Source organism: Bos taurus, chromosome X, assembly GCF_002263795.3.
Source record: "Bos taurus isolate L1 Dominette 01449 registration number 42190680 breed Hereford chromosome X, ARS-UCD2.0, whole genome shotgun sequence".
Classification (NCBI taxonomy): Eukaryota; Metazoa; Chordata; class Mammalia; order Artiodactyla; family Bovidae; genus Bos; species Bos taurus.
Window position 1 is genome coordinate 104,841,676 of NC_037357.1, and position 24,495 is coordinate 104,866,170.

The 24,495-nt window shown below is 40.9% G+C and overlaps 1 protein-coding gene across 1 annotated transcript in view; it reads right to left on the minus strand.

The window, feature by feature from the left end:
- Positions 1–301: 301 nt before the first annotated feature.
- The window catches only part of OTC (ornithine transcarbamylase), a 76,549-nt gene continuing 52,355 nt past the window's right edge, over positions 302–24,495 (minus strand). Inside the window, 5 exon segments of the mRNA NM_177487.2 lie at positions 302–1,349; positions 10,192–10,329; positions 14,286–14,435; positions 14,516–14,569; positions 23,510–23,632. Of these exon segments, the coding sequence (NP_803453.1) occupies positions 1,290–1,349; positions 10,192–10,329; positions 14,286–14,435; positions 14,516–14,569; positions 23,510–23,632 (525 nt within the window). The 3' untranslated portion in view covers positions 302–1,289.

The window sequence follows — 24,495 nt, forward strand, 5'->3', positions numbered from 1 at the left end:
AACGTGAAAGTCACCTTTGTTATTTACTAGAAAAATTGATTTTTTCCCCCTGTAATATTATGCACTTCCCCCCCTCTCCCTACTAAATATGTTTTATTGCATCTTCATTGCAGATCTAATTTGTAATTCATCTCATACTCACTCATTTAAGTCATAGCTATCTGTTGAAGAATATCAGTCAACTAGGCTGGAAACATTCTTCCAGTAGTAGAAATGGAATGTCAAGTTAATTACTCTTCTTGTCCTCTATAAAATACATTACTTTTGAAAAGTTTCACTTATTTAACATTTGAACTAAAGATTTTAAATTATATCATAATAATTTAATACTACACATTTCGTTCACCCACAAGAGACATCTAGCTTTAATTACATAATAATCCAGTGGTGCAAATTGTTCTTAGCTTGAAGAAAAATTAGAGGAAAATATAGTGTAAAATGTGGCAAGTAGTGGATTTATGGGAATATCCAGTGCATGGTATGATGAGCTGCATGACAAACACAAACATGAAAAAAAATTAAATTGCTCCTGCTGGAGAATTTGAACCTATGAAAATGTCACTAATGGACATTATATTCCTATTTAGGTATCCGTGGTTTTACTACTTGTTCACAAAGCCTTCTTTAGGCTTGTAGCATTAAGTATTCATTACAGAAGAGAGATGTGTGCTCTCAGAGGACCCTCCTTCCACAAATGACTAGAAAAAACTCCGGAGTTTGGACACAATTATAGCTGTTTTTCTAAGAATTTCACCATTTTGCCTCCATAAGTGAATGTCTGTCTACCCCATTTGCCTGCAAATTGTGTTACATCAGCGAGATGGATCATTTGGCTTCCTTGTTTGTCCTAGGGGATATGAGCACAGCCCATAGGTCTGCCAGCAGCTGACTGCCTCGTAAATGTTTACTTATAAATTAGCGTGGGTGATAATTTATTAGAGCAATAAGCATAGATTACTTTTAACGGCATAGGCATTATGTGTTATGAACACAGTATTTTATGTTTAGTTGAAGCAAATGTATATGATTATTAATATCGTACCCAAATGTAACTCAGATATTGTGAATTAGAAAGTTTAAACCTAGTTAAGCCACATGTTACAGTGCATCAGGACTGAAATTAGGAGCTTCAGGAAGGTTTCACATTGACAAAGCAATATCATACCATTCACCTATACCATGTGTTAGAATTTGTTTATTTCCGTGATTTGTTCTCTTCTCCTTCCCTCATAAACTGACTCATTCTGTTCCTGAAGAACATGGTTTCTCTCTTGAGAAGCATCAGGGCATCAAAACTTTGGCTTCTGGAGCTGAGGCGAATAATCTGTCAGCAGGGATACCATGACAGCCTGGAATGACACGCAGAGAAAGAGAAAGAAAGAAATGGGTAAATATTAGCAAGATCCTACTTAGGGACCTATAGAAGACGATCTGGGTTACAGCTTTGAAGGCCTATGGCAGACATGTGTTTTCCTAAGGAAATGATAAGGGGTCGCTTCCAAACTAATACTTATTTTTATTAAGGGAGCTCATGAGGGATCACAGAGAAGGCAATGGCAAGCCACTCCAGTACTCTTGCCTAGAAAATCCCATGGATGGAGGAGCCTGGTAGGCTGCAGTCCATGGGGTTGCTATGAGTCGGACGCGACTGAGCGACTTCACTTTCACTTTCACTTTTACACAATGGAGAAGGCAATGGCAACCCACTCCAGTGTTCTTGCCTGGAGAATCCCAGGGACGGCAGAGCCTGGTGTGCTGCTGTCTATTGGGTCGCACAGAGTCGGACACGACTGAAGCGACTTAGCAGCAGCAGCAGCATGAGGGATCATGATGGCCCAAATATATATGCAAACACCATACTTTTTTAGGCCTCATTCCAGGACCAGTGGGGGTGAGAGCCAAATGGAGGTACCAAGGCGGTAGCCATGATTGGCTTTGCTAGTCATAAGTGAAGCCTCCTCACTGAAATTGAAGAAAGTGGAGAAAACCACTAGATCATTCTGGTATGCCCTAAATCAAATCCCTTATGACTATACAGTGGAAGTGAGACATAGATTTAAGGGACTAGATCTGATAGAGTACCTGATGAACTATGGATGGAGGTTCGTGACACTGTACAGGAGACAGGAATCAAGACCATCCCCAAGAAAAAGAAATGCAAAAAAGCAAAATGGCTGTCTGAGGAGGCCTTACAAATGGCTGTGAAAATAAGGGAAGCAAAAAGCAAAGAAGAAAAGGAAAGATATACCCATTTGAATGCAGAGTTCCAAAGAACAGCAAGGAGAGATAAGAAAGCCTTCCTCAGTGATCAATGCAAAGAAATAGAGGAAAATAATAGAATGGGAAAGACTAGAGATCTCTCCAAGAAAATTAGAGATACCAAGGGAACATTTCATGCAAAGATGGGCTCAATAAAGGACAGAAACGGTAGTTACCTAACAGAAGCAGAAGATATTAAGAAGAGGTGGCAAGAATACAAGAAGAACTGTACAAAAAAGATCTTCACGACCCAGATAATCACAATGGTGTGATCACTCACCTAGAGCCAGACATCCTGGAATGTGAAATCAAGTGGGCCTTAGAAAGCATCACTACGAACAAAGCTAGTGGAGGTGATGGAATTCCAGTTGAGCTATTTCAAATCCTGAAAGATGATGCTGTGAAAGTGCTGGCACTCAATATGCCAGCAAATTTGGGAACCTCAGCAGTGGCCACAGGACTGGAAAAGGTCAGTTTTCATTTCAATCCCAAAGAAAGGCAATGCCAAAGAATGCTCAAACTACTGCACAATTGCACTCATTTCACACAGTAGTAAAGTGATGCTTAAAATTCTCCAAGCCAGGTTTCAGCAATACATGGACCGTGAACTTCCAAATGTATACGCTGGTTTTAGAAAAGGCAGAGGAAGCAGAGATCAAATTGCCAACATCTGCTGGATCATCAAAAAAGCAAGAGAGTTCCAGAAAACCATCTATTTCTGCTTTATTGACTATGCCAAAGCCTTTAACTGTGTGGATAACAACAAACTGGAAAATTCTAAAAGAGATGGGAATCCCAGACCACCTGACCTGCCTCTTGAGAAACCTATATGCAGGTTAGGAAGCAACAGTTAGAACTGGACATGGAACAACAGCCTGGTTCGAAATAGGAAAAGGAGTACATCAAGGCTGTATATTGTCACCCTGCTTATTGAATTTATATGCAGAGTACATCATGAGAAACAGTGGGCTGGAAGAAGCACAAGCTGGAATCAAGATTGCTGGGAGAAATATCAATAACCTCAGATATGCAGATGACACCACCCTTATGGCAGAAAGCAAAGAAGAACTAAAGAGCCTCTTGATGAAAGTGAAAGAGGAGAGTGAAAAAGTTGGCTTAAAGCTCATCATTCAGAAAACGAAGATCATGGCATCCGCTCCCATCACTTCATGGGAAATAGATGGGGAAACAGTGGAAACAGTGTCAGACTTTATTTTTCTGGGCTCCAAAATCACTGCAGATGGTGATTGCAGGCATGAAATTAAAAGACAGTTACTCCTTGGAAGGAAAGTTATAACCAACCTAAACAGCATATTAAAAAGTGGCTCAGATGGTGTGTGTATATATATATGTATATATACACACACACACACACACACACACACACACAAATAGGTAAGTATCTAAGATAATACGCTGTCACTTTTAATCATGTTAATTAAAAATATATATATATAAAGAAAAAATAAAAAGCAGAGACATTACTTTGCCAACAAAGGTCCATCTAGTCAAGGCTATGGTTTTTCCAGTGGTCATGTATGGATGTGAGAGTTGGACTCTGAAGAAAGCTGAGCACCGAAGAATTGATGCTTTTGAACTGTGGTGTGGGAGAAGACTCTTGAGAGTCCCTTGGACTGCAAGGAGATCCAACTAGTCCATCCTAAAGGAGATCAGTCCTGGGTGTTTATCGGAAGGACTGATGTTGAAGCTGAAACTCCAATACTTTGGCCACCTCATGCGAAGAGCTGACTCACTGGAAAAGACCCCGATGCTGGGAAAGATTGGGGGCAGGAGGAGAAGGGGACGACAGAGGATGAGATGGTTGGATGGCATCACTGACTCAATGGACATGGGTTTGGGTGGACTCTGGAAGTTGGTGATGGACAGGGAGGCCTGGCGTGCTGCAGTTCATGGGGTCGCAAAGAGTCGGACATGACTGAGCAACTGAACTGAACTGACTGACTATTGGCTGGTTGTAGAGAAATAGAATTCCTCCCATCCTTGTGTTTTCACTGTGGTTTGGATACTTGTAACCTAGAAAAGTTTAGAATAAATTAGATGTAGATTATTAAGCTTAATGAATAATGTCTTTCTGAATCTGGGTTCTCCTGAAAGAATATTTATAAGCTAGAGTACAGCTTCCCATCAGCAGCAAACAGGAATTTTCACTTTTACTCTTCTCAACTTCCAGAATCACAACATTAGTAATAATATCAGAAACAGTGATGATAACAAATGCTGACTGAGTGCTTACTATGTACCAGACTAAGTGTCTTACCATCAACATTTGTCGTCATCACTGTTGCTGATATTATCACTGTGCTAGGTACTGCAGTAAGGTAGAGAGAAGTGTTTGTAAATTAGCTTGTGTAACACAACAACCTTCTAAGGCAATCTCTGCTATTATCACTTATAGATGAGAAACTCAAGCCTGGAAACAACACAGAACTGGGTTTGGACCCAAGTTTCTCTGACTCTACTCTTAAGAGGTAGTTTTACTGCCTTTCAGGTACTTGCTCTTGCTTCTTCTTCTTTTTTTTTTCTTTGCATTCTTCCTTTTATTTTATTTTTATTTAAATATAATTGCTTTACAATGTTGTATTGGTTTCTTCTGTACAAAAAAGTGAATCAGCTCTAAGTATACATATATCTCCTGCCTCTTGAGCCTCCCTCCCACACCCCTTGCCAGTCCCACCATTCTAGGCCATCGCAGAGCACCAAGCTGAGCTCCCTGTGCTGTACAGCAGCTTCCCAGTAGCCATGTGTCTTACATACGGTAGTGTGTGTATGTCAGCGCTACTCCCTCAGCTCATCCACCCCCTCTTCCCTGTGTCCACAAGTCTGTTCTCTGCATCTGCATCTCCATTCCTGTCATGCAAATAGGTTCATCAGTACCATGTTTCTAGACTCCATGCAGATGCATTAATATATGATACTTGTTTTTCTCTAACTTCCTTCACTTTGTACAACAGGCTCTGGGTTTATCCACATCAGTACAGATGACTCATTCATTCCTTTTTATTTCTGAGTGCTGTTGCTTTTTGACCAGACTATGTAATATCCTTTTCTACTGTGTGAGGTAGAAAGAGATATGAAATACAGACGAGGAGACTGCAGCACAGGTATTTCCTGAGTGGTGGCAGTGAGGTGTGAATCTGTACCTACCTGTCCTACTCCTTGACCACTATTTTCATATGAATAAACTGGACTTAGAGGAGTTATGATACTTTCCCAAGACCACACAGAGAGCCAGAATTTTAACTTGATTTCCAAAGCCCATGTTTGAGAACCAAACAGTATTCTGTATTGCCTTCAGGCTACAAAAATGTATTGAGCACATATCATTATGGGGAGAAGACAGGTAACAAATAAAAAATAAAATACCAAGGAGTGATAAATGTCATTAGAAAATTACAAAAAAAAAAAAAAAAACAAAACAGGATAAAGGAGGTTGGGGAACCACTTAGAGATGGTGGACAGGGAAAATCTTGTTAAAGAGTGACATTTAAGTTGAGATCTCAATGACAGGAAGAAGACAGAAAGGTCAAACACTAGGATAAGAACATCTTCCAGTAAAATATTTTAAGCTTTTTTATGGGTTCCTGGGGTCACCTCTTAGGTCTGGTTTTGTTTTTAATGGTCATAGCATATGTCAAATTTATTTTCAAGTATTTAATCTTAGAAAGTTAATTATGAGTAGAGCTGCTGCCAGATGTAGTTAGATACAGACATACATATATACATACATACATAAGCAGGGATTTCAGGTCAACAACAATTTTTCTTAAACTATAAGTATATTCCAAATATTACATAGAACATGTCTATTGGTGGTGGTGTTTAGTCGCTAAGTTGTGTCCGACTCTTGCAACATTCTCCAGGCAAGAATACTGGAGTGGGGTGCCATTTCCTTCTCCAGGGGATCTTCCCGACCCAGGTATCGAACCTCGGTCTCCTACATTGCAGGCAGATTCTCTACCGACTGAGCTATGAAGAAAGCCCTTAGGACATGTGTATACTAAACAGTTCTTTATTGTCTTAATAAATTGTCTAAACACCACACCACATTTGAAACTCCACTGTAGCTGGTTATCCTGTATTTTATCTGGCACCCCTCACTTGGAGAGAAGAGATGGTAAAATATTGTGAACTACATTCGCAATGGTGTTGTATATCTAAAGGTCATCCTGATAGTAGTACTTTGAAGTGGCAGATTTTTTGCAGGGTCCCTTTAGGTTTCTTTAGCTCCACAGTAAAATTTGTAGGCAGAGGAAGAAACCCACCTCACGTTTTGTGAGTCCTGTAGCCTTCGTAATTATTGAAAAATATAAAAGCAAGCTTTGTGGTGAGGAGAGGGTGTGTGTGTGTGTGTGTGTGTGTGTGTGTTGTTTTCTTTTTTTTTTTTTTTAAACAAAGAGATCCAAAGGCCTGTGCACTATGGAGAGAATGATGTGATTACCAGAGTGTTCTGAAAAGCACTGCTGGAAATCTCCCAGTATGAGGGCCTTAAAAAGCTAGTGTGAGTGCTGAATGAGTACACGTTTGCTTTAAAAATGTTATATGCTTTTAGAACAAGCCCATCACCTATTTAGTTATTACATTAGTCATTATGGGCACCTCAGAACTTGAGGCTGGATTGTGTCTCTCCTTCCTTCTTCTATCCTGACTGTAAATGAAACTGTGTGTGGAAATCACCCTCTAGACAGTAGTGCTGCCCAGTAGGACTTTCTGTCATGATGGAAACTTTCCCTGTCTATGCTGTCAAATACAAATAGTGGAGCCACCAGCCCTATGTGACTATTGAACACTTAAAATGTGGTTAGTATGTCTGAGAAATTCAATCTTATATTTTATTATCTTTTAGTTCATTTTCGTTGTTTGGTTGCTCAGTTGTGTTTGACTCTTTGCAACCCCATGGATTGTAGCCCGCCAGGCTCCTCTGCCCATGGAATTCTCCAGACAAGAATACTGGAGTGGGGTGCCATTTCCTTCTCCACTTAGTTAGCTGAAGTCTAAATTTAAATAGCCACATGCCCCTAGTGGCTACTGTGTTGGATAGGGAGATTCTAGAGGAAAACAGGTATTGTATCTTTAGAACGTTCCAGAAGAATCTAGCAGAGCAGTGCTGAACCTAAATGCCATTCTAAATAAGCCATCTAAGAATAATTTCTCTGCCTATAAAATAGGAATTTAGATAATCTGTAAGATCTCATCCCACTTGAAAATGCCATGCTTCTATGAATTGTACAGACTGTACAGAGACTGAACAATATTCTTTTTTTCTTAATCTGCAGTGCCTGGCAGAGAACCTGGCACATAGTAGATGCTCAGTATATGGTTGCTGAAATGAACTTAACTCAGTGGGATGTCCACATCATCTGGTTTGGAGACATAAAGAGGACAGCGTGTGTGTCACCAACCCCCTTCCAGAATCCATGTCGGGTATCGCTAGTCAGTTATGTCACTCTTTCCTTCTGAGACCACAGGCAGGCTTAGAAGCTTCTGAACGTAGGACTCCATGTAGCCCGCTGATGAGATTGAAGACCTAAGATTAAAAGTCATTTGCCATCTAGATAGCTCAACCTATTTATTTTATGTGGAAGGAAACTGAGACCCAGAGAGGTCACAGTTAGCCAAAATGATATGGCTGACTAGTATCAAAGACAGTTACAGAATTCAAGTCTTCTCATTCCCAGTCAAGCATTCTTTCTATTTTAGATTCTTTACTTTCATTTTGATATGGCTGTGCATCTTTTTTTTTTTTTTAATAAATTTACCCATTAGGGGAAGTGGATACCTCAGGAAGGTGGGAGATGGAGAGAGGGTGGTAGGACTTAGATGGTGGAAAATGGGTGGGCATAAGACTTCACTGTGAATATGTGTGTATATATATGTGTGTATGTGTGTATAATATATATACACGCAAGTGCATAATAAGCTCTTTAAAAATTCAGAAGTACAGAGCATCTTCATAATTATATTTTGGAAAATGTACTTTTAGATCCCCCTCCGGCCCCTGAATTTCTACAAAAGAATCTATTTTAACAGATTTGGGTTGATCTATCTTTGTCATTGCCGTCATCTTCTGATAAAGACTAGAGCTTGAGGAAAATTCGTTGCTATGTTTCTTCCTGAGGTATATGGCTGGAGAGCTCACTTTTTTTTTTTTTTTGCATCTGGATCTTTGCTCTTCAAAATGTGGTCTGCAGGACAGCAGCATCTTCATTACCTGGTTGCTTATTAAAAATGCTGAATCTTGGGCCACATCTCAGACCAAATCCAAATTTGCACTTAATAAGTCCCTAGGTGATTCAAATGGATCAAATGGATCAAAAGCTTTAGAGGCACTGGTCTAAATGACATGATAATTGCCATTTTGGCCAAAGTTAGTGTCCTGAGGCTGTAAGCTGAAAGGTACAGTTAAAAAAAAAAAAAAAAGTCATTCCTCTCATTAGATATGACAACTTGGGCCTGATATACCACTTTTCATTGCAAAGGGATTCATGTGTGTGTATGAAAGTCACTCAGTCACGTCTGACTCTTTGCAACCATGGACTAGAGCCTGCCAGGCTCCTCTGTCCATGGAATTATCCAGGCAAGAATACTAGAGTGGGTAACCGTTCCCTTCTCCAGGGGATCTTCCCAACCCAGGGATCGAACCCAGGTCTCCCATATTGTAGGCAGATTCTTTACCATCTGAGCCAGCAGGGAAGCCATACTGGAGCTCAAATCTCTGCATTAGATCAACAATGAAGACGATAGTGGTGATGATAATTATAATAACAATATTTACAGTGTATTAGATAACATACTAAATGTTTTGTGTATGTGTGTGCTCAGTCGTGTCTGAATCTTTGTGATCCCCTGTACCATGGCCTGCCAGGCTCCCCGCTAGGCTCCTCTGTCTATGGGATTTCCCAGGCAAGAATACTGGAGCCAGTTGCCATTTTCTCCTCCATGGAAGCTATAATGGGTTATCTGGCATTTTGTTTCCAGGGCATTAGGTACCAGGCTATGGGAGGCTGTGTCAGTGGTGTTTTGGTTACAAAAGAAGCACAGTGTTGTTGGGCAGTTTTCCTGCCTGTGTTTCTGAATATGTGATATACAATAATGAATCATTCTGGGAAGTGCCTAATGTCTTTTAACAAATTTCTTTGTATTTCTCTACCTGAAGTAGACTTTTTTTGTTTTCCAGGAAGACCCTAGCTGATATAGTAATGGAGATCAGTTAAATCACCAAAAACTAAAAAATGGTGGTACTAAATTATGGCACTGGAGTGTTCCATTTTCCAGAGAAAAACATGGTATTTGAGATATTGTAAAGCAGAGATGTGAGGTTAATGTTTCCAAGAATAGTGGTGGTGAAGATGAAACTAGTGGCATTTTGTTAAAGGGACTAATAATTTTTAAGATTAGTCTTGCTGCAATTTTGGCAATGTTCTATACCTAAGAACAATGTTTCTCTACTGTCTAAAGCCAGTAGAGAACCAAACAATTACCTAGGCAATGACAGAAGGGAAGAAAGAGAGGAGGAAGGAAATAATATTTCTTTCAATGCCCATTTTGTGCCAGGCACTGAATTAGGGGCTTCTGTAAACATTAACAAGGGGATTCTAAAATTATTGTATAAGAATTATACAACCTATTATGGTTGACAGGCAATGGTGGCTAGTGTTCAGGCTGATCAACAATGGTAAGAATTTTTACTAAAATAGATATATTTACATGGGGGTCAGTCTTACTCCATTAAAAACTATACATGCTTTAAGCACTAATGACCTACTGTGAACTTTCTGGAAAAAAATAGATACCATATGAGCAAGTAATGTATGTGGGTAATACCAGCTGCTTATTGTTTACCAAAAGGCGTGAATGACCAAGTTGGAGCCACACAGAGAATTCCCCATCCTCCAATCCCCATTTCTTGCTTACCATGATTGTCCACTTTCTGTTTTCGGCCTCTGGGAATACAAGAGATCGTGGAGAATAAAACACTTCATCGTCCACTTCTTCTGGCTTTCTGGGCAAGCAGTGTAAAAATGTCCAGTCAGGGGCAGCAACTTTAGCAGTCTACAGAAGAGATGGAGATAAGACTGTGTTTTGATATGTAGCTATCACATTTGTCTTCTTCAGAGTCAGCGTCTCTGACCTGGAGTCAAGTGAAGTCACTCAGTTGTGTCCGACTCTTTGCAACTCCATGGACTGTAGCCTGCCAGGCTCCTCCGTCCACGGGATTTCCCAGGCAAGGATACTGGAGTGGGTTGCCATTTCCTTCTCCAGGGGATCTTTCTGATCCAGGGATTGAACCCAGATCTCCTGCACTGCAGGCAGACTTTTTACAGTCTGGGCCATCAGGGAAGCTCAAAGGTCCATGCAAAGGGAGAGATAAAGGGGCAGACTGAGGATTTCAGCTCAAGGCACCCAGCAGAAATGTATATACTTTCAGCTTATGAAACTTTCTAGTCATTTTTTTAATTTGGAAGATCACCACTCCAAATAAAACCACTAATTCAGTTTTCTAGTACTCTGTCTAGTGAGATAGTGGACCTTTCAGTAAAGAATTCTACTAGGGTAAGATGCAGATGAGAGCAAAAATCACCAATTATATCCCAACATATTGGGTTTGCCAAAAAGTTCATTTGGGTTTTCCCGTAAGATGGTACAGAAAAACCAAAATGAAATTTTTGGCCAACCCAATATATTAAAGGTTGCCTTTACATGATTGTATTATATTTTTTAGCCTGTCTCCAAATTATGGTTTTTAGCACTTGAAGCAAATTTAATTACTGGTTAAAACAATGTTGAAAAAGAGCTCTGAGATAGGACTGCATTAAACAGGATTATGGGCACTATACACTAGGTGATTCATTCTTCATGTAAATGTTCTAACAATTTTAATTTTCTCTAACAGTTAATTCCTAAAAATTACATTTTCCCATCCATTTTCATTGTTCACTTACAGATTCAAAACTATATTCCCTCATAAATTCTTCCCTCAAAATTACTGCCTTTGTGCTAAACCTTTTTTGTTTTGTTAAAAAAAAATAGAAAATGGGCAAAGAATATGATATGATATAATATGAAAGAATATGATAGCAGTTTATAGAAAAACATATGGAAATGGCCAATAAACATTCATAGATGTTTAACTTCACTAGTAATCAAAGAAACACAAATTTTAAAAAGCATGAGATACAGATTTTTTAAAATTACAAGTGTAAATAGCAAATAAATGGAGAGAGTGTGGAAGGAAGTTATAAATTGTCAAATCTTTTTGGATGGGCAGTTTAGCAGTATTTCTCATATTTTAAAAAGTATATACTACTTCACCCAGAAATTCTTCTCCCTAAATTCTCTCTAAATTATAGAGAATTCTATTCTCTATAATACCTGCACAAAGAAATATATATATGAGGATCTTCACTGCAGCATTGTTTGTAATTGGGATAATTGGAAATAGCCTAATTTTTTTTTTTACAGGAAATGGATAAAATAAGGCCCACTCATACTTTGGAATTCTATGCAGTCATTAAAAAGAAGGAAAAATATCTAAATGAATGGACAAGAAAATCTAAGATTTGTTAAGTGGAAAAAGTAAGTCAGAATAATATGTCTAATCTATCATTTATGATAAATCATTAGAGGTGTAGGGGTGTGGGTGTGTATAGGAATATGTAAATACACAGAAAAGGTCTGCAAAGAGACACATCAAATTGTTAAACAGTGGCTACCTCTGGGAATAGTCACTGTTAAGGGGCTAGGGCAAATACATTTTCACTTTATTTTTCTAATTTCATTCTATTGTCATGTATAAATAAGGGGCTTGTATTTATATTTTAAATATTTTATCAATAAAACATCTATTGCAATTGCTTAATCCCATTCTCCACCAAACAAAGGAATTGCTCTGCAGACAGAATCCCAATATACACCTGACTTTTAGGATATTCCTGCAGAACAGTGGTTCTCAAAGCTTGACCCTGGGGCAGCAGCATTGCACCACCTGGGAACTTGGCAGAAATGCAAATTCTTGGGTCCCACCCCTGACCTACTGATTTAGAATCCCTGGAGAAGTGGGGGTCCTGCCAGCTGTGTATTAACAACTCCAGTCAATTCTCAGTCACGCTCAAGGTTGACAAGCCATGCTTCAGAGCTTAATGAAAGGCATCAGAATAGATGGAATTCCCCTGGGAGTGCCCTGGAGGCAGTTAGCAAAACTAATCTGGACTTAAGAGTCCTTGGATTAAAGACAATCTCTTTAACAAGTGGTGCTGGGAAATCTGGTCAACCATTTGTAAAAGAATGAAACTAGACCACTTTCTAACACCATACACAAAAATAAACTCAAAATGGATTAAAGATCTAAACGTAAGACCAGAAACTATAAAACTCCTAGAGGAGAACATAGGCAAAACACTCTCTGACATACATCACAGCAGGATCCTCTATGACCCACCTCCCAGAATATTGGAAATAAAATAAAAAATAAACAAATGGGACCTAATTAACCTTAAAAGCTTCCGCACATCAAAGGAAACTATTAGCAAGGTGAAAAGACAGCCTTCAGAATGGGAGAAAATAACAGCAAATGAAGCAACTGACAAACAACTAATCTCAAAAATATACAAGCAACTCCTACAGCTCAACTCCAGAAAAATAAACGACCCAATCAAAAAATGGGCCAAAGAACTAAATAGACATTTCTTCAAAGAAGACATACAGATGGCTAACAAACACATGAAAAAATGCTCAACATCACTCATTATCAGAGAAATGCAAATCAAAACCTCTATGAGGTACCATTTCACACCAGTCAGAATGGCTGCGATCCAAAAGTCTACAAATAATAAATGCTGGAGAGGGTGTGGAGAAAAGGGAACCCTCTTACACTGTTGGTGGGAATGCAAACTAGTATAGCCACTATGGAGAACAGTGTGGAGATTCCTTAAAAAACTGGAAATAGAACTGCCTTATGATCCAGCAATCCCACTGCTGGGCATACACACTGAGGAAACCAGAAGGGAAAGAGACACGTGTACCCCAATGTTCATCGCAGCACTGTTTATAATAGCCAGGACATGGAAGCAACCTAGATGTCCATCAGCAGATGAATGGATAAGAAAGCTATGGTACATATACACAATGGAGTATTACTCAGCCATTAAAAAGAATACATTTGAATCAGTTCTAATGAGGTGGATGAAACTGGAGCCTATTATACAGAGTGAAGTAAGCCAGAAGGAAAAACATAAATACAGTATACTAACGCATATATATGGAATTTAGAAAGATGGTAACAATAACCCGGTGTACGAGACAGCAAAAGAGACACTGATGTATAGAACAGTCTTATGGACTCTGTGGGAGAGGGAGAGGGTGGGAAGATTTGGGAGAATGACATTGAAACATGTAAAATATCATGTAAGAAACAAGATGCCAGTCCAGGTTCGATGCACGATACTGGATGCTTGGGGCTGGTGCACTGGGACGACCCAGAGGGATGGTATGGGGAGGGAGGAGGGAGGAGGGTTCAGGATGGGGAACACATGTATACCTGTGGCGGATTCATTTTGATATTTGGCAGAACTAATACAATTATGTAAAGTTTAAAAATAAAATAAAATTAAAAAAAAAAAAGTCCTTGGAAAATAGAGGCAAGGGCTAGCCTGAAATACTGAACTATGGGGCTTTTCTTAGAGCTAAAATCAAAAGAAACTACTTGCAACAGAAGTCGCCTAGTATATCTGAACAGATCATCAAGCATTCTGATGCCTCTGCTGTTGCGAGAGGGAAAGGCTGGCTTCTCTCTTCTGCCTGGGTTTCAATTCCTTCATTCTGGACAAAAGTGTCTTTCCAAAGGGCAGAGCTCATCTTCAGGAGGAGAGAAATCACTGGGGGATACAATCAGCGTGTCCTTGATAAGGAAGGAAAGGACGGTCTGCTCTCCCAAAAGTGGTTGAGTGATTAGCTGATTGTGGCCTTTATGAATGGGATTAATGAACCTTCAGGGAGGCATCAATTTGTACCTTCATTGTAACCTGGTAACCTTGGAAAGCCTGGAGCCGCTTTTTCTTCTCCTCTTCTTGTCCCATGCTTATCCAAGTGTCTGTAATTAATACATTGCCTCCACAAGCTGCTTCCAATGGATCATTTGTCAGCGACAGCTTGGTACCGTTCTGGCATACACAAGCAAGCTGGTTAAAGAACTTCACGAAACAGGCAAAGACAATGACACCTTTACATATAAGGAGCGTACCTCCTTGGCATACTGCTCTGCCATCTTGGTTATACTGGGATCCGGCTCATAACCCTGCAGGGGAAAGAATTAACTGTTATTTGGTGTGGGTTTTTTTTTTTTTAATTATATATGCATCACTTTCAACAATATTCCTGCTCTTTCCTGTTTCTGCTTTAAGTCGTAGCCCAACCTACTGAACATGCCTACTCCTCATGTTCAGTAGAATATGATGTTGACATCTAGAATTTGAAAGCTTAAGAGTGCTTTTGGGAATTTAAAAAGGTAATCAGTTGCCCCATTTTGCTTTGATTACTTTTGACCTCTTTAGTCCTAAAGATAAACGGCATGTGGTGCTTTCCAGCTCTTGGTAGCGCCTTTCTTGTTCCTCTAATAGTTTAAGAAGATTGTATACATAAGTCTACAACTTACTGCATTTCTGTCTCAGAGTCTTTCTACAAGCGGTTTGTTTTTTTCTTTTTAATGCTTTTGTTTTCCTTTGGTCTGAAATGCTTTTTCCTATCCACTCCATGTGGATAATGCTTTCAGGTCTCAGTGCTCTCAGCTCAAATGTTTCCTCCTCAGAGAAACCTCCCCTCAGCGTCTCAGCTAAATACTAAGAGCCTGCACACACATCTTAGTCTCTCCAGCCAGTGTTCTGCAGGCAGGGAGCTGGCTTTGAAATTGCCTTTGCATAGCAAATGTACTGTTTTCGCTGAAATATATGTGTTTGGGTTTGTTTGGTGAGGGCAGGGTCAGGACTTCAGTGAGGCACTCACTGACAGTCATGCAAGCATGAATTTTGCACCCGAGGTTCCTTGCTTGCTCACTCTGGTCTCCCAATCCCAAAGAAAGGCAATGCCAAAGAATGCTCAAACTACCACACAATTGCACTCATCTCACACGCTAGTAAAGTAATGCTCAAAATTCTCCAAGCCAGGCTTCAGCAATATGTGAACCGTGAACTTCCTGATGTTCAAGCTGGTTTTAGAAAAGGCAGAGGAACCAGAGATCAAATTGCCAACATCCACTGGATCATGGAAAAAGCAAGAGAGTTCCAGAAAAACATCTATTTCTGCTTTTTTGACTATGCCAAAACCTTTAACTGTGTGGATCACAATCAACTGTGGGAAATTCTGAAAGAGATGGGAATACCAGACCACCTGACCTGCCTTTTGAGAAATTTGTATGCAGGTCAGGAAGCAACGGTTAGAATTGGACATGGAACAACAAACTGGTTCCAAATAGGAAAAGGAGTACGTCAAGGCTGTATATTGTCACCCTGTTTATTTAACTTATATGCAAAGTACATCATGAGAAACGCTGGACTGGAAGAAATACAAGCTGGAATCAAGATTGCCGGGAGAATTATCAATAACCTCAGATATGCAGATGACACCACCCTTATGGCAGAAAGTGAAGAGGAACTAAGAAGCCTCTTGATGAAAGTGAAAGAGGAGAGTGAAAAAGTTGGCTTAAAGCTCAACATTCAGAAAATGAAGATCATGGCATCCGGTCCCATCACTTCATGGGAAATAGATGGGGAAACAGTGGAAACAGTGTCAGACTTTATTTTTCTGGGCTCCAAAATCACTGCAGATGGTGACTGCAGCCCTGAAATTAAAAGACGCTTACTCCTTGGAAGGAAAGTTATGACCAAGCTAGATAGCATATTCAAAAGCAGAGACATTACTTTGCCAACAAAGGTCCGTCTAGTCAAGGCTATGGTTTTTCCTGTGGTCATGTATGGATGTGAGAGTTGGACTGTGAAGAAGGCTGAGCGCTGAAGAATTGATGCTTTTGAACTGTGGTGTTGGAGAAGACTCTTGAGAGTCCCTTGGACTGCAAGGAGATCCAACCAGTCCATTCTGAAGGAGATCAGCCCTGGGATTTCTTTGGAAGGACTGATGCTAAAGCTGAAACTCCAGTACTTTGGCCACCTCATGCGAAGAGTTGACTCATTGGAAAAGACTCTGATGCTGGGAGGGATTGGGGGCAGGAGGAGAAGGGGACAACAGAGGATGTGATGGCTGGATGGCATCACTGACTCGATGGATGTGAGTCTGGGTGAACTCCGGGAGTTGGTGATGGACAGGGAGGCCTGGCGTGCTGTGATTCATGGGGTCGCAAAGAGTCAGACACGACTGAGCGACTGATCTGATCTGATCTGATCTTAGGTGAGGGGACACTGTGGAAACAGCTGAAGGCCCCCCAGCTCTTCTAGACCCCACAGGTAGCCCGTCTTCTTCCATCTTCCTTCAATCTGCGCTATACACAGCAGCACGAATAATCTCCGAAGCCTTCAATGTTTACCACTTGTTCCATAAGTCGAAGCTGATTAAGGGTATCAAGGCTTCCCACCGACATCTCTTGCTTCTGTCTCTCTTAATTTTTCTCAACATCTGCTGCAGGAAAACCAATCTCATTGTCATACTTGTACACGTCTTGCCCTTTGCTGCCGTCACAGCCTTTCACCCTTGAACGCTTCCCCCTCTGTCTCCTCCTGGGCGTCTTTATTGGAACATGTCAGCTCTTCCTTTGTCAAAACCCTGGGCCAGCCCCACCTCCAGACCCTCCAAGTGGAAGGCTCGTCAGTCAAAACACCATCATTATTCTCAGCTTCCCCATCCTTCTCATTTTCCTGAATTCTTAGAATTGATTTATGCCTCATTTTTATAAACTCTCAGTAGGGCACAGCGATGGGTGTGGTATGCCACCCAGATCCCCTTCATGAATAATGGACTTGTGCTCCAGCTGCTGCGCATGTGCTGGAAGGTGGCTTTCAGCTGTCAGCCCTAGTTGGGCACTGGCACAGCTGCAGAGAGCTGATGCACCCAAGGTCGCATACCCTTCCAAGGCCACCTGCATTCAGGGACTGATTGATGGGGGGACATGAAAACCTGACTCCCTCCTCCCAACCTGCGACAACACTTAAATGACCATCTCAGATCTAGAATTCTCTATCAGGTCAGCTGAGGCTGCTCTCGGGCCTGCATCGCAGTTTGATTTCTCCTGTTTCCTTCCCCGCCCTTCTTAAGGGCACGCCAGCATCAACAACCTGTAGGCTGAAACCTGTCTCCGAGTCGGCTTCTCAGGAAACTCAGCCCACAACAGGGATGTTCAGGTTTATTCATTGGAAATTGTGTTATTTACACATGTTTATCTATCATAGTTCCTTCTCTCAATAAAAAAATTCTTGAGGATAGAAGCTATCAGATGGTGATGATTCCTGCAGATCTTTTTGCAGCTTTATCATCCTCAATAGCCATAAATAGCTAATTAATAAAGGCTTGCTAATTTAGTAACTCATGTTGTGACCATTCATACCGGTAAACATAAATGAAGAGGCTTGGCTCTTACCCCAGGTACCTCCTGCCCTGAAAATTCAGCCTTCCCTCTGGAAAGCAGGTTTTATACTTCCAAGTATAATCATTCTTATAGAAGGAATCAATAAGTACTTAGAGAACCAATACAGTGGTTTGGAAATTACAAAATCACCCAACCTTGAATGCATTGGGCCATGACTGAGAATACAAAGAGGAATTCTTTACTCACAGCTAAGCTTTCAGTACTAAATCACTCATTGGCTTTGACATAAATCTCAAAACCAGATGAAGGTGATTAACAAACCCAGTTCAGTCTAAATACTCACTTAGAACAATGTTAAAATCATTACCATCAATAGTTTATGGAATAACTTTACAATCCAGGACAAAATTATGTTTTCTCAAACATGTAAGTTACTCTTGGTTAAAGGATGGAGAAATAGATTAATTATGGCCTTGGAAATTTTTCAGTGCTTCTTAAATTTATAATAAACCTGCTAGCTTTATCTTTAAAGGAAATGGGTCTACTTATAAATTGATGGAGCACCTTCTACACTTCAGACTTTCCAGAAGACTTTTAAAAACTCTTACTCCCACCCAGATTTAACCAGGTTTTAGTACTTGTTATCATTTAAATGAGTTTCTGCATAAGAACAATACTGAAATTACTCTGTAACATTGGAATTTTTTCCCTTTGATGTTAATATCTTGGACATACAATAAAATGTTTAAATCATGTATTTCTCCAACAGAATAAAACCTTTCCAAAAACACCTTATAGCAGGGAACAATAATTGTGAATATATATTTTATCTGTAAAATTGTTTGCATTAATATAGAGCCCTTCCTCAGACTAGATTTGCAGCAAAAGCGTGCTGTTTTCCCATAAAATGAAGAACTACCTTATTCACATGTCAAATCTGACCTTTTATCTCAGTTTTTGCTGAATGAGAGAGAATTCTCTCTTATAAGAGTTAGCTCTCTGAGTACCCAAAGTTTACTATATATAATAAGGTGACACCCTATGCTGCCTACCTGGCATTTCTTCCATGGCAAGTGTATTAGGTAGAAGAATGTCTTCCAAACATTTATTCCCCACCAGAACCTCAGAATGTGACCTTTTAAAAATATATTTATTTGGCTGTGTCGGGTCTTAATTGCATGCTCAGGATCTTAATTTCAGTATGTGAGATCTTTTATTGCAGGCCACAGTCTTTATAGTTGTAGTGTGTGGGCTCCAGAGCATGTGGTCTCACTGCTGCTGCTGCTAAGTCTCTTCAGTCGTGTCCGACTCTGTGTGACCCCATAGACGGCAGCCCAACAGGCTCCCTCGTCCCTGGGATTCTCCAGGCAGGAACACTGGAGTGGGTTGCCATTTCCTTCTCCAATACATGAAAGTGAAAAGTGAAAGTGAATTCGCTCAGTCGTGTCCGACCCTTCGCGACCCCATGGACTGCAGCCTACCAGGCTCCTCCATCCATGGGATTTTCCAGGCAAGAGTACTGGAGTGGGTCGCCAGTGCCTTCTCCATGGTCTCAATAATAGAGGCTAATTTGCTCCGGGGCATGTGGAATCTTAGTTCCCTGACCAGGGATCGAACCCATGTACCCTGCACTGCTAGGTGGATTCTTAACCACTGGACCACCAGTCCTAGAATGTGACCTTTTTTTAGAAGTAGGGTCTTTCCAGATGTACTTAGTTAAAAGGAGGTAATACTGGGCTCCGAAATCACTGCAGATGGTGACTGCAGCCATGAAATTAAAAGATGCTTATTCCTTGGAAGAAAAGCTATGACCAACCTAGACAGCATATTAAAAAGCAGAGACATTACTTTGCCAACAAAGGTCCATCTAGTCAAAGCTATGGTTTTTCCAGTAGTCATGCATGAATGTGAGAGTTGGACCAAAAAGAAAGCTGAGCACCGAAGAATTGATGCTTTTTAACTGTGGTGTTAGAGAAGATCTCTTGAAAGTCCCTTCAACTGCAAGGAGATCCAATCAGTCCATCCTAAAGGAAATCAGTCCTGAATATTCATTGGAAGGACTGATGCTGAAGCTGAAACTCCAATACTTTGGCCACCTGATGCGAAGAACTGACTCATTTGAAAAGACCCTGATGCTGGGAAAGATTGAAGGCAGGAGGAGAAGGGGACGACTGAGGATAAGACGATTGGATGGCATCACTGACTTGATGAACATGAGTTTGTGTAAGCTCTGGGAGTTGGTGATGGACAGGGAAGCCTGGTGTGCTGCAGTCCATGGGGTTGCAAAGAGTCAGACATGACTGAGCAACTAAACTAAACCGATACTGGATTAGGGTTGGTCTAGGTTTAATATAACTTATATCCTCATAAGAAGAGGAACATATGGACAGAGAAAATGGGAATAAAGGAAGGATGGAGGCAGAGGCTGGAGTGATGCAGCCACAAGGCAAGGAATGCCTGAAGTTACTGGAAGTGGGAAAGAGACAAGGAAGGATCCTCCCCTAGAGGCATTGTGTGTGTGTGTGTATGTGTGGTGGTGGTGGGGTGTTGTCCTGCCAACACTTGGATTTTGGACTTCTAGCCTCCAGAGCTGTGAGAGAATACATTTCTGTTGTGTTAAGCCACCCCGTTTGTGGGACTTTGTTATGGCAGTCCTGGGAGACTAAGGCAGCAGGGTACGTTGACTCGAACTGGTTCAGCAGGAACACGAAGGGAAAATATTTTCTTTTGCCTTGTTTGTTGCATTTGGTTTTGGCAGGATGCAGCAGACAATGCTGGTGCTCTACCCAGAGGCCCTCAGAGGACCCTGATCTATATCTTTTGCCCCCTCTTCCCTTTTCAGTGTGCTTTTTAAATATACTTATTTATTTATTTAGTTTTAGTTTTGGCTGTGCTGGGTCTTCATTGCTGCACCAGGGCTTTCTCTAGCTGCCATGAGTGAGGGCTACTCTCTAGCTGTGGTGTGCAGGCTTCTAGAGCGTGGGCTTCAGTAGTTGCAGCTCATGGGCTTAGCTGCTCAGTGGCATGTGGATCTTCCCTGACCAGGGATTGAACCTGTGTCCCCTGTATTGGCAGGCAGATTCTTAACCACTGGACCACCAGGGACGTCCCCATCAGTGTGCTTTTAATACCTAACACTCAGCTCTTCTTTAGGAGATGGCCCTCTGACTCCCCAGCTGCTCTTCCTGCCAAAGTGGGAAGCTGCTGTATGGGCACAGGGAGCTCAGCCTGGTGCTCTGTGACAACCTAGAGGGGTGGGATGGGGTGGGGGGTGAGGTTCATGAGGGAGGGGACCATATGTGTACTTGTGGCTGATTCACATTGTTGTATGGCAGAAGCCAGCCCATACTGTAAAGCAATTATCTTCCAATTATAAAAAAAAAAAAAAAAAGAATCCAAAGATAAAATCTGAAGCTAGTAAAGCACAAAGAAAAAAATTGCCAGAGGATTCACCACCCACCTCTCCATGCTGCCCTTGACCAATGACTGCTTCCAAGGATAAAAGCCCATCCTCCCTGTCTCAGGTTGGGGCAACACTGGGGCATAACCTCCACTCCAGAGCTCGCCTGTTGGATCAGCTCGAAGCACTGTGCCTGACATGATATTTGGGTGACCAGATCACTCTAGTTTGCCTGTGGCCTTCCTGATAGTCCCGTGTCCCTAGAAATCCCTTTAGTTCAGTTCAGTCACTCAGTCGTGTCTGACTCTTTGCGACCCCATGAATCGCAGCACGCCAGGCCTCCCTGTCCATCACCAACTCCCAGAGTTCAGTCAGACTCACGTCCATCCAGTCAGTGATGCCATCCAGCCATCTCATCCTCTGTCGTCCCCTTCTCCTCCTGCCCCCAATCCCTCCCAGCATTAGGGTCTTTTCCAATGAGTCAACTCTTCGCATGAGGTGGCCGAAGTACTGGAGTTTCAGCTTTAGCATCATTTCTTCCAAAGAAATCCCTTAGTCAATCTTAAACTCAAGAAGCAGAAGCAGAGAGTGAGTTTTAGGCCTCATACACTCACCTCTGAACGTCTTAGGTTATCAAAGTGAACTACAGCATTGACCGCTGCGATAACAGCAAACACATGCTCAGCCAGAAACACACTGGTGCACAATACTATAAATCATCGTCCCTTAACGGAAAGGTCAATTCTGTCCTTTGTTTTCTGCAATGGCTTCTATTTAGGGGCATTTTTCTTCCAAAAGGCTCCTGATCAGAAATCATAACCAATAAGAAACGTAACGAAGAAAAGAATTTGGTAGAGATGGGTTATGTAAAAGGTTCTGTGGGGATCACTCAGAACTGATTTGTGTATGAGTCACTTGTAGGATTAGTTTTTATCCTCTAAAAGGCCTACTCATTCCGTATGAGGCTAGGAGTATCTATGTGTAATATCATGTATGAGACGAGTCGCCAGTCCAGGTTCGATACACGATGCTGGATGCTTGGGGCTGGTGCACTGGGACGGCCCAGAGGGAGGGTATGGGGAGGGAGGAGGGAGGAGGGTTCAGGATGGGGAGCACGGGTATACCTGTGGCGGATTCATTTCGATACATGGCAAAACTAATACAATATTGTAAAGTTTAAAAATAAAATTAATTTAAAAAATGTTTGAAGTTTAATTGATTTACAATGTGTTAATTTCTGTTGCACAGCAAGGAGATGCCATTATATATAAAAAGAACATACATACATATATGTAAACATATAATATACATACTCTTTTCCATTCTGGTTTATCACAGGGTAGCGAATATATTTCCCTGCGTTGTACAGTAGGACTTTATTGTGTAGCCATCCTATATATACTAATTTGCATCTATTAATCCTATACTCGAAGCTGGGAGTTTTGTAACATAGGGCTTCTCCTAGGAGGATCTGCACTTTTTAATTTTAGTGTATTTATTTATGGACTTATGTAATCATGTATGTAAAACATTTACATGTTAAGAAATTTAAACCATATAAAAGGATATATTGCAGAAATAAAGTCTCCCTCCTACCTCTAACCTTGAACCTCCCAGCTTCACTTCTCACAGACAACAATTATTACTAGTTTCTTATATATCAAAAGGGTTACTTTGGACCTATAAAAGGAGGCCTGTTCCCGTTCCCATACATCCTGTGAGAGATTAACAGCAGGACAGGAAGTAGGGTAGGTCAGCTTCGCAGCCAGGATTCAGATTTAAAAGGCTGAAGGACCCTTGGATTTGAGTTTTGAAACACTAAGCTGATGCAGACGCCATCACTGTGTCCTTCACATTAGATTGAATTTTTTTCCACCAAACTGTAATATTCAAACAATGACAGCATCTTCCCCATGCATTGAGATTTCTAGGCTGTCTGGATTTCATTATTTTCTTCAGCCTTTGTGGTAGCAATACACAAGAAAGCCAGTTATCATAATGGCTGGTTTCAGGGCATTCAAAGGGATAATTCAGACATGCTTTTAACACAGAAACTCACAAGATGAAAGGCATCAGCCAAGATTATCTCTTTTTGTAGAGATGAGAAATTGGACACTCAAGAGGCCGGATACAAAAAAAAAAAAAGAGGCCGGATAGCTGTAATAGTAGGGATAGCAACATAACCTAAATTTTGTAGCCTCAACTGTGCTCTCCTTGAATGGAAGAGAGGTTTGTTTTTCACTAGGTAATTGTATCTGGGAATGCTTTCAAAGGGGGGTTAGTTTCAAGGCAGAAAGTTTCCCTACCTTTGGGGTAGCCACCTGAAGGTGCATCCCGAATTTAGCCGCACTCATCATGATGGAGTGCAGGATGTTATTCCCATCCCCAATCCAGCTGAGGGTAAGGCCTTTCAGAGAGCCGTAGTGTTCCTGAAAGGCAAGGGATGGAGGAAATTACATCCAGGAGGAAATCCACTTCTGTGAAACAATTATTAGAGTTACTATAAAAGAAACAGTCCACATCTCGATTTTAAATGCTTTGTTGGAATGAAGAAACTACTTTTTTTTTTTGCATTATACAGAGCAATTTGATAACATGAAGGTACAATCACCAAAAGGAAGTCCTAATCACCAAAAAATATCCTAATATCTTAAGCCAAGACATCATATGAACATGTGAAGATTAATATTTTCATATATCACAAATCTGAATCTGTGTTGCATTTGTTCTTTCAGTCAACAATTGAGAACTATCCATGTCCAGACACTGTCCTTGGCCCTGGAGATATAACAATGAACAAAGGAGACAAAAACCTCTGCCTTTATGAAGCTTATACTTATTAGAATAAGAAAGGGGAAATGCAATGCACCTAGAACAATATAGCATGGGTATTGAGAATGTTCCTGTTTATATAGCTGAAAAACCATTAATATACTTGATTTCTTATGGATATTGACATGGACAGTTAAAGTATGAACATATGCTTTGAAATCATAAATACAAACACCAGGATAAAATGTCTTTGAGGGGTTGGAGGAAATGGGATCAAAGATAGTTACACAGCGGACTTGAAATCTACCTGTAATATTTTTTGGCCACACTGCATGGGGTTGTAGGATCTTAGTTCCCTGACCAGGGATTGAACCTGCACCCCCTGCAGTGGAACCCTGGAGTCTTAACCACCAGACCACCAGGGAAGTCCCTGTAATATTTTACTTAAAAACAAAAAATTCTAAAGTAAGATTTGCCAAAACTGCATAATGGGCACATGGGTGTTTGTTTTACTTTTCTT